The sequence below is a fragment of the Limulus polyphemus genome, unplaced genomic scaffold, assembly GCF_000517525.1.
Source record: "Limulus polyphemus unplaced genomic scaffold, Limulus_polyphemus-2.1.2 Scaffold206, whole genome shotgun sequence".
Classification (NCBI taxonomy): domain Eukaryota; kingdom Metazoa; phylum Arthropoda; class Merostomata; order Xiphosura; family Limulidae; genus Limulus; species Limulus polyphemus.
The window spans coordinates 619,723-630,295 of record NW_013665816.1 but is presented as its reverse complement, the minus strand read 5'-3'; the positions used below and the strand labels follow the sequence as shown (position 1 = coordinate 630,295).

The following is a 10,573-nucleotide window of genomic DNA, read 5'->3' as shown; positions in this document are numbered from 1 at the left end:
TTTTTTATAAAACCCCTTCTGTTAAGAAATTAAAAACGATAATAGAATATTCATTAATAAATAAACTTAGTATTCCGAACTTTTTTAAAATTTCGAAGTCTATGTAAAGAACTTAATAGTGGCCAATGACACTTTCTTCACTTCATCTATCCAGTGTATAGGTTTTTCTCATAGTGACTATAACGCACGTTCGCACCAACAGTATGTTTGAGAATATTCATTATAACTCGAGTGGGTGGGGGGTCTTCACTTCGAGACTTTTGATTTAAAAGTGTATCAAGACATGCAAATACCCATGACAGTATAATTACAATACCTTTTAATTGTATTGAAGTTGTTTGATATAGGACAAACACGTGCTAGTGAAGTGGTTGTATAAAAAAGGTCTAGTGCGTTAAAGATTGGCAATAATTACAGTGTGGTTAAATCAAGACAGGACTTTAAAATGTTTGTCACGTTTTGCTGATTGGGTCCCATCTGGGAATGTGACTTTGAATATACTCGTGTCCAGCTTTAAGGTGAAAGTTCGAGGGAATAGTTAAAGGAAACTTTGAATTAATTTTATTTAGGGTTATCATTTTTCTGCACGGTCCACTGCGTTTGTGAACTTCAGGTAAATTATTGATTGAGAGTGTATGTGTGTTGCAAGGACTTACGTCACCTGACGTTTTGAGCGGATCGCAACGAAAAATCAATGCTGATCATTGTTACGCCGGAAAGCGGTTGAAATCTGATTGACTAACAGGGTTGAAATACGACGCCCTAAGCCTGTAGCAACAGTAATATTAACATCGTCTAGGTAGTGGTGACCTGTGGAAGAAAATATCTTACGTTACTTATGTAGTAAATTGTTTTAAATAGCTTGAAAAGTTACGCATTTATCTACAAGCAAAATACATGAGAAAGATAAGCCTCCTTAAGATACAGTCAGAGCAAAGGTTAAAGTACACAATTACTCAAAAATAATTCAGATTTTCTCTTAACACAAACAATGTCATTTAAAGAATAAAACAAAGTAATACAGACACAGTAAGTTTTTTTGGTTAAAACATGTGACATTAAGTAACAGAAGGCTGGATCGACTGTTTAACATGTAAAATTAATTCTAGTTTTATCGATGGGGTTTCGTATCCCATTCATTTTTTAAATATATTTTTTCTGAAGTGTTGTTTGTAGTGCAAAACTGCACAATGTGCTATTTGTACTCTCTGTCCACTGCGGGGAATCGAACCTAAGGCTTTAGAGTTCTAAATCCACAAACTTACCGCTAACCCACCGTGGGACTTTTTTTTTTTGAATTACTTATGCAACAAATTGTTTGTAAGACCATGACATGGTTGGTTACAGGGGCCCTAAAAACGCACGAATTACATGAACACCAGCACTGAAGCACCATCAATATAACAACGAGCCCCACTAATTACTTATGGGGTTTCCTATGTATCTTTTATAGAAAACGAGTGATTTCTCCCAATATTTTTCATTGTTTCTTTACACTGTGTTATAACAGACAAAAACAATTAATATGATGCAGTATGTGGACCACACAGTTTATGAACATAATGAAAACCAGTTCGTATTTTTAAGATTGACTGTACGCTGTTATTTTACTCGCATAGATTCACAGATAAATGTATAGTCTCTCCTTATTCCAAAAATACATAAACGTTTGATAACTTTGTTACTTCCCCCCCCCTGTTTTTTTTTCGAAAGTGGACATATCCATATTAGTGTAACTATTTTCACCCCTTTCAATTATACAGAGTCTCGCAGATAAATGGGACCCACTTTACATTTTATGAATATGTTCCAAATACACAAAGAGCTCCAAATAAGTGTAATTAGCTTCTCATCTTTTAACTATGCATGGATATCCAGAAAAACTGAAATTACCATCTCCTCTCAATAAACTATTTCCAATTCCCTCCTTTGCAGATAATGAGTTCTCAAATACGTGTGGTCACCTTCTTTGCTCTTGCACGTATGTACAGATATACCACCAGCTAATTATGACACTTTCCCCTTTTATAAATATAGATTCCAAGTTAAATATTTCCACATCCCCTCTTTCGAATAAACAGCTGCCCAGACATGAAAGACTACTTTCTTTTTCTTCCAAATAATTCCATATTCTCAAAGAAATGTTACTGTTTTTCCCTTCTTCTAAATGTGTTCAATTTCCCATACAAGTATGATTATTCACCTCTTCTTTCAAATATGGGTTGTTTCCCAGGCAAGTGTGACTGTATTCCTCCTCTTCCAAATAAGCAGACACCCAGGAAAATGTAGCTTCCTTATGTCTCTTACAAATACACAAATGCTCATGTAAATGTGATTACTTCCCCTTTTCCAAATATACACAAGTTCCCAAATAAGTCTGCCTACGTAGCCCTCTTCCAAAAATGAGCATATTCCCAGATAATTGGTATATCTCATGCTCTTTCAAGTATGCAAAGATTCCCATGTAAGTGTGACTATCCCGATTTCTAAATATCCTTACATTCCCATATAAGTTTAACTACCTGCCCATTGATCTAATGTGATCATATTCCAATTTAAGTGGCCCAGCATGGCTAAGTGGTTAGAGCGCTTGACTCGCAATCTGAGGGTCGCGGGTTCCAATCCCCGTCCCACCAAACATGCTCACCATTTCAGTCGTGGAGGCGTTATAATGTGACGGCTCAGTCTTCGTTGGTAAAATAGTAGCCCAAGAGTTGGCGGTGGGTGGTGATGACTAGCTGCCTTCCCTCTAGTTTTTCACTGCTAATTTAGGGACGACTAGGTCAGATAGCCCTCGTGTAGCGAAATTCAAAACAAACCAATCCAATTTTAGCGGTGTACCATTCTCTTCTTTCAAAAATTTAAAGATTGATATTATTTATTAGGGGTCGGACTGGGAAAATTGTGGTGGGAGCAATATTTCTGTGCTTGCAAATCAAGGGTGGGTCAATTTCTTTTGCACGATACAAAAAAATGATGATGTTTCAAGATACAAAATACGAACACTATATGACTCCATATATGAATACTCAAACCTGCATTTATGGAAAAGAGCACGATTTTTGTGACATTTAACTCTTTAATTTAACTTGTAACATAAGAATGACAATATTTGAAAACTCCCGATGATTATGTTTTATGTTATTTTAATCTAAATGATATGCATGAAGCAAAAACAACTTAAAGAAATAAAAAATTATCAAAATAACATAAAATATTCTTGCGATTGAATATTCCTTAATAAACACTGAAATTACCATGTTTTCAAATACAGGAACAGTGATATGAACATAATTAAAACTACAAAAAAAACAAACTAAAGGAGATTTATCCTTGAACGTAACTATCTAAAATGTTTGCATAGGTCTTAGAATACATATCATAAATGTTCATTGCATGTCGAGAAAAAAAAAAATTGTAATTCAAAAATGAAACAACTTTTACAACTATCAAATAGAAAAAAAACTAACAAATAATTTTTCTCTGAAAAATACTGATATGAATATTTGAGTATGATTTTATAGATTTGTAAAACAGAATATTTTTTAAGAACTTGGTTACTTTGTACCCTAGGCAAAAAAAAAAGGTGGATAAGGCACATTATACATATAAAGATGTCTTAAAATGTCAACATGTAAAAATATTAATATATTACTCATCAGTTCTCAATGTGAGACAAGTATTCCCCAAATACAGAAATTGGTTTAATTTAAAATGAACTTATATTTTCCGAATTTTTTTCTTCCGATAAAGTAAATTTGCAGCTTGTTCTCATCTTTTCAACATGTATTTACGTTGCAGAAACCCTCTTTTAATTATCCTGTGCTGCTCAGTTAACTGTGGAATACCCCTTTCACTTGTCTACTATGTGCTTGTCATATAATTATTGAATAAGTAACCCCCTCTTCTAATTATTCTGAGTTGCTCTTACAAGTATGGAATAACTTATTTTCCTTCTCAATTGATTTCTGATCTCTGGGTAAGCGAGGAATAACTTTACTCCTTAAAAATGGAGTTTACGTAATTGTCTGCTTCCTTTCTCTATCTCACGTATTTTCATTTTCTTCTCATTTGTGCATTACCCTACTCCATTTGAATCATTTGTCTACATTCCAGGTAGACAGATTATTCCTTCCCTCTTCCAAATATTCACAGCTTCCGAAAAACACGGTTTGCTTTTCTAAATATCCCCCTGTTTCCCAGATAAAGTTGAACTATTCCTCCAACAATCTACCACTTCCCAGATAACCCTGGATTTGTTCCTCCAACTGTCTTCTGTTTCTCAGATAATTGTGAACTGTTCCTTCTAAATAGATGTCTGAAATATTAGGTGTTACGACGTTGATTCTATAAACTTCTTATTTGAGTTTGCTAATTCATAAGTGTATTGTCTGTAATGCGTAAAACATCTAAAAACAAAAAAAAAACAATTACTTTCTGTGTGATCTTTATTATGGGCCGTCAATGTTTGTCGAAATCCGGGATGTCAGCCTCGACCTTTTGCTTCGTCGTCTCTGCTTTCACTAATTCTCATTGGAAAATTTAAATCAGGACTTATATCCTAATACAGTTATTAAAAGCTCACTTTAATTAAACGTAATCTCCACGAGTTTAAAGTTAAACACCCGTCACGAATGTTTTTCTCTCATCTTTCTAACAAACTGCAGCTAGCAGAGGCAATATGAGAGTACAACAGCCACATTGGTCATCATTACATCTCCAAATAAAAACCAACGAAATCCAACGAAATTACGGCCTTATAAGATTACTGCCTTATATTGTTGTTGAAATTTATATTTTGATTGTTTAACAACATAGTGTTTCTGATTTTGTTTGCCGATTTTCATTTGATTTTTGATTTTTCTGAGTAGTGATAAACCATTTCACAAAAAGCAACTGAACAAAACAGCTCTTTGGCTATTCAAGTAATCAGAGATTAGGAAACTAGCTATTTTATTGTTAAACTGTAAAATAGTCTTATTTAAAATTTTTTATTTAACAGTCTGAGTTATTAGTAAACATTGTATGCGTTGTAATATTTGGAACATTGGACAATCACTACCAATGATTTTAAGTTTTCCGAGTATTAAGTAATTTTAAATGGCGTCATTATGTGTAATATAATTTTTATCTAAAACACAACTGTTTTTGCTTACCTTGAAAAAAGGGCCCGGCATGGCCAGGTGGATAAGGCGCTCGACTCGCAATCTGAGGGTCGCGGGTTCGAATCTCCGTCCCACCAAACATGCTCGCCCTTTCAGCCGTGGGGGCGTTATAATGTGACGGTCAATCCCACTATTCGTTGGAAAAAGAGTAGCCCAAGAGTTGGCGGTGAGTGGTGATGACTAGCTGCGTTCCCTCTAGTCTTACACTGCTAAATTAGGGACGGCTAGCGCAGATAGCCCTCGTGTAGCTTTGCGCGAAATTCAAAAACAAACAAACAAACAATACCTTGAAAATTTAAAATATCTATGTATAAAACCAAGTATAGAATTTAAAAGAAACAAGACGTACTTTATTTTAAATATAAAAACACATCAGATCATTCGATTAATGATACATCTTCCATAAGCATTATGTTCACAACAAAATTACTGAAACGACATTCACCAATATCTATAATAGTACCGCTTTATCTGGCTACCATATTTTTGTGCGGTGTGCTGTATTAAGATTTAGGAATAACGTTAAAGCTCAAGTAGTTTATCGTAATAAGCAGACAAATAATCAGGTTTTTTTGTTTTGTTTCAGATTATGCATTCTGCTCTTAAGTGTTGAAAACTGTTTTTCTTCCTCTTATAGCCCGGCATGGCCTGGTGGTTAGGGAGCTCGACTCGCATTCTGCGGGTCGCGGGTTCGAATCCCAGTTCCATCAAACATGCTCAGTCGTGAGGGCATTATAATGTGACGGTCAATCTCACTATTCGTTGGTAAAAGAATAGTCCAATAATTGCGGTGGGTGGTGATTACTAGCTGCCTTTCATTTAGTCTTGCACTGCTAAATAAGGACGGCTAGCGCAGATAGCCGTCGTGTAGCATTGCGCGAAATTGAAACCAAACAAACAAACAATACACTGCTAAATAAGGGACGGCTAGCGCAGATAACCCTCGTGTAACTTTGCGCGAACTTCAAAATAAAGAAAATTTTCCTCTTAACCTTGTGATGAAAACTTTTCTCGGCACTTCAAAACTGTGCTTCGTTAGGCTGTTCCTTGTGGCAGCTTGATTTTGAAATATGAACCAAATTTTGTTTGTTATTTATAAAATACAGCAAATATATTTCTTTGGGATTGGCTATGAATGAAAGATAGTGGATAGTTATAGGAAATGAAGTTTTTTTGCTTTGAAATGTTAACTTTTACATAACTTTTTTAGGAGGATTTCTGCTACATCCTTCACCCACGGAAGACCCAGACCCGTCATCCGCCCCGGTGTTTGTGGAAGAACCGAAAGATACGTTTGTGGTAAGGAACAAGCCAGCCACCCTTCACTGTAAGGCCCGCTTTGCTCTTCAGGTGTACTTCAAATGTAACGGTGAACTAGCCCACAGTCGCCAACACAGCAGTCAGCAATTCGTGGATCCCATGAACGGCGTGAGACAAGTCGAGGTTTCCGTCGACGTATCTCGCAAGGAGGTAGAAACTTACAAGGGACCCGACAAGTATGGCTGTGTGTGTTTCGCCTGGTCGTCTACAGGCCAGATAGAAAGTAGACGAGCCGTCGTTACAATAGCATGTAAGTAAACGACTTTTTCTAGAAAACCTAAGAACTTGTTGTGAGTGAAATAACAATTTCTGAATAATTTAGTAACATATCTACTATTTTAAAAAATACTTTCTAAAATCGTATCTCGTAAACTTTGGCGTTACTAATATACACGCTATTGCTAAACTTCCTTGATGTGTAATTGCTAAGATGTTACTGTCTGTCAGTTTGTATTTTGTAAGAACTTGATTCACTGGGTCGTGTGTGGCCTAGTCCTTAGCGTACCTGACTGTGAATCCTAGGCCAAAAGTTCGAGTCAAGTTGCTACAAAATAACGCTCTGTACTTTAAGGCCATGGGTATGTTATAAGAGTGATGGTCATATCCCACAGTGCTGTTCACTAGTGGCCTTCCCTCTAGTCTATCAAAAATTAGGACGACCAACGCAGATAGCTCTTGTGTAGCTTTGCGCGAATATCTGAAACAAACCTGCACTACTTTTCTCGCTCTTCATATTTGGGCTGTAAACTATTTTAGTTTTTGTTTTTTAAACAAACCAATGCAATCAGGTCTAAAATAAATTATTAAAAATATTACCTGACTTTATATCCAAAATTTTCAAACATACTAGTATTTGGATATCTTTAACATTTACCATGTTACAAATTTTAGCAAAGATATTTAATATTTGAACAGAACAAGGGAAACAATTAACGTTAACAGAATGTTAGCATAAGGTAGGAGATTTGTTATAATAGTTGTGACGGAAAATATTTTACGTAGTTTTTAAAGGTTTATCTTCCTGTATAATATGGCAGTATTTCTTAAAATACGTGTATGTGTGTGTGTTCCAAAATCTTGCATATCGCAGCTTATAATATAATAAACTTTTTTTCAAAGGCAATATAGCTAATTTTTATTAATTTTTTTTCCGTACAATTAAAAACAATCGAGACTTTCCTGAGAATTCAGTCTTCAAAGTGAATTAACTTTTGGTATTTTCACTTACGTGTTCCTATCTAGCTCAACGGTGAGATTAAGAGCTTAAATGCTGAAATCCGGTGTTTGATTCCTTTCGGTGGACGCATCGCAGATAGTATATTGTGTACGCTTGTGCTTAACTACAATATTCAACCAACCATATAACCAATGGAAGTGTACATCATCTCAAAACAAAACATAACCCTCATCGCTTTGGGGTCATTACCAAATTCCGTCTCTCAGTTGGTTTATCTTTAATTAATGTTACATCATGTATCAATGTAAAACTTGAACGATTCTCTCTCTTAAGAGCTAGCGCATGATGTAAGTGATAGTTGTTGATTGTTGTGGGGAAGGGTTCTGTATCTTTTAGAAGCTAGTGATAAAGTGTTGATGTTGTTACAGGGAAGGGTTCTGTGTCTTTTAGAAGCTAGTGATAAAATGTTGATGTTATTAGAGGGAAGGGTTCTGTGTCTTTCAGAATCTAGTGATAAAGTGTTGATGTTGTTAGAGGGAAGGGTTCTGTGTCTTTCAGACTCTAGTGATAAAGTGTTGATGTTGTTACAGAGAAGGCTTCTGTGTCTTTCAGAATCTAGTGATAAAGTGTTGATGTTGTTACAGAGAAGGCTTCTGTGTCTTTCAGAAGCTAGTGATGTAAGTTGATAGTTTTTATGGAGAAAGATGTGGATAGGTAGCTATTATCTTTCGATGTATATAGTTTCTTCTGTGTCAGTACAGTACCAAGCTGAGGCTGTCATCTTTGCGTTTCTTGTCAGGTATGTTCGGTTCACGAATTCTTTCTTATTCCCAACTTTTTCTCCTAGCAACTCTAGCACGAAGTAGAGGAGAGCTTAGCCTGTGATGCCACCTGTCTACCTGTCTAATCCTCTGCTTGAGCCTTCTTAAATTTCTTTGTCAGTTCCACTTTAGTCTGAGTGCAAATGGCGTTCGTTTCATCTTCGTAATTGGCGCTCCAATTTACCGCTGTCGAGACGTGTCAATCGGCCTTTTTTCGAGCACTGCGGTATCCCACCAGAAGCGAGGAGGTGGCTACCGTTGATTCACAAAGAAGAAAGACTATTTTGTGTCAAAGCTAATCTCGACGAGCTTGAGGAGATAAGGGAATGGGGGTGGTACTAGTCTGTCATCCTAGTAATTTTTTATTCTCTTGATTTTCATGAAACAAGAAATACATTTCCATATGAAAGGACCTAGTTTCCCCTGTCTTGTTCAACTCCACAGTAATGAAAAGCACACATACAGGCACTCTCACTTCTTGTCCACAGGAAAAAAAACGTGATTGTCTTCAATGTTACTTTCTTTGTAAGTGAGCCTGGTGTTTTGTCTTGGAAAGAACTAAATTAGTTTTCAGGTTCAAAGAAGTTTTTAGTTTTTACTAATTTTTTTTTATTAGTTTAAGATGTTTTTCCTATCTTTTTTTTTTACATCTAGTTTTTTAACTCGTTTTACTTTTGAAATCTAATAACCAAATTGGCAATACGCTAAACCTAATCAGTATCTACACTGAAAGTAGACACTTAGATTCAGTACTGGAACTATAGCAACTTTTTGCTGAAGTATTTTTATACAAGCTACAGATTAGCTACTTCCAATAGAATTTCATCTTATCTTATAAAGTTTATACACCTTAGCGTTTTTACCGATTTTTATTTGCGACTACAGAAAGTAAGTTAACGACGAAAAATATTTCTGTTATCGTAGTGTTCTATTTCATTATAGCGGGATTATTAAGACACATTAACAAATCTTCTTGCCAAGCAGCCATCTTGGATAACTAGTGGTGAGTAGGGGAAAAGGTTTAGAATGAGGCGATCTCAGTTCCTTTAAATTAATTTAGAATACAAAAATAAATTAGGAAGTTTAAGGCTTTTAAAGAGTTCTGGATAAGTTATATGAAAAATAATAAATTTTGAAAAAGTGTAACAACTTGAAGATATTGTTAAATTGCAAGAACTTCTTTTGATATTGAACGATTTTTTTTTCTTCAGTTACCTCAAATTGTTACATTTTTTGTATTCTTTCTCTAAATAAAATCTAACAAGCGCACATATCTTAACAGAAGTACATAGTGGCTTTCCTCTCCTAGCATTGGTTTTCATGAAAAAGTTTTATATTATTATAAAACTAGTTGTAGTTGAACAACTAGTTGTTGAAAATAAGTATCACACATTACCCTTAGAATTATTTCATTTACGGAATTAAACCCTGGATTTGAATTTTGTATGTAATGTTGGTCATGGCGTTGTTCCTGAATATTACAGCAAACTATTTCCTAAGTGAATTTATTTTTCTGAATATGACAATATAATTTAACTGTATCATGGTATAAACAGAAAGACTATGTTGTTCCTAATGATTAGATAAACAACTCTTTTTAAAAAGGGCGAATTTCCAAGATCAAATATATTTTTTATTAACAACATAGCTGGAGTCTAGGCTTCAAAATCTACCATAGAAGCGTTTTACCAACTCACACGTCAAAACACATTTGAGTTGTACTGCGAGGAAGTGTATTTTGATCTTTTATTAGTCTTGATACTTGGCTGTGATATTATATATGAGCTCTTTGGTGAATCAGTTGTGACAATGGATCAACTCAACGTTAGTCTTGTGTGTGAATATATATAATGTAATCTGCTTAGAAAATTCCGCCAGTTTCCAGATTTCTCCACCAGTTAACTGCTATCAGTTTTCTAATGATTAATGTTTCACGGGCCATTAATTCACTAATCATTCATATCCCCAACTGCTACTGCAACCGCCTCGTCTCCGTCCCCCTAACTTGCCCACATTCGTGCTATCACCATCTCCATCTCCCCCTAATTTTATATAGATCTATTCCATCAAAGACTTATTTGGTGAGAAAA

The 10,573-nt window shown here is 35.2% G+C and overlaps 1 protein-coding gene across 4 annotated transcripts in view; it reads left to right on the top strand.

Annotated features, from left to right (window-relative positions):
- Positions 1–10,573, top strand: part of LOC106478381 (netrin receptor UNC5C-like) — a 214,411-nt gene that overhangs the window by 110,190 nt on the left and 93,648 nt on the right. For all 4 annotated transcript variants that reach the window (XM_022381976.1, XM_022381974.1, XM_022381973.1 and 1 more), the window contains exon 2: positions 6,376–6,735. In XM_022381976.1, coding sequence (XP_022237684.1) covers positions 6,376–6,735 — 360 coding nt within the window. The remainder of the gene's footprint in view (positions 1–6,375; positions 6,736–10,573) is intronic.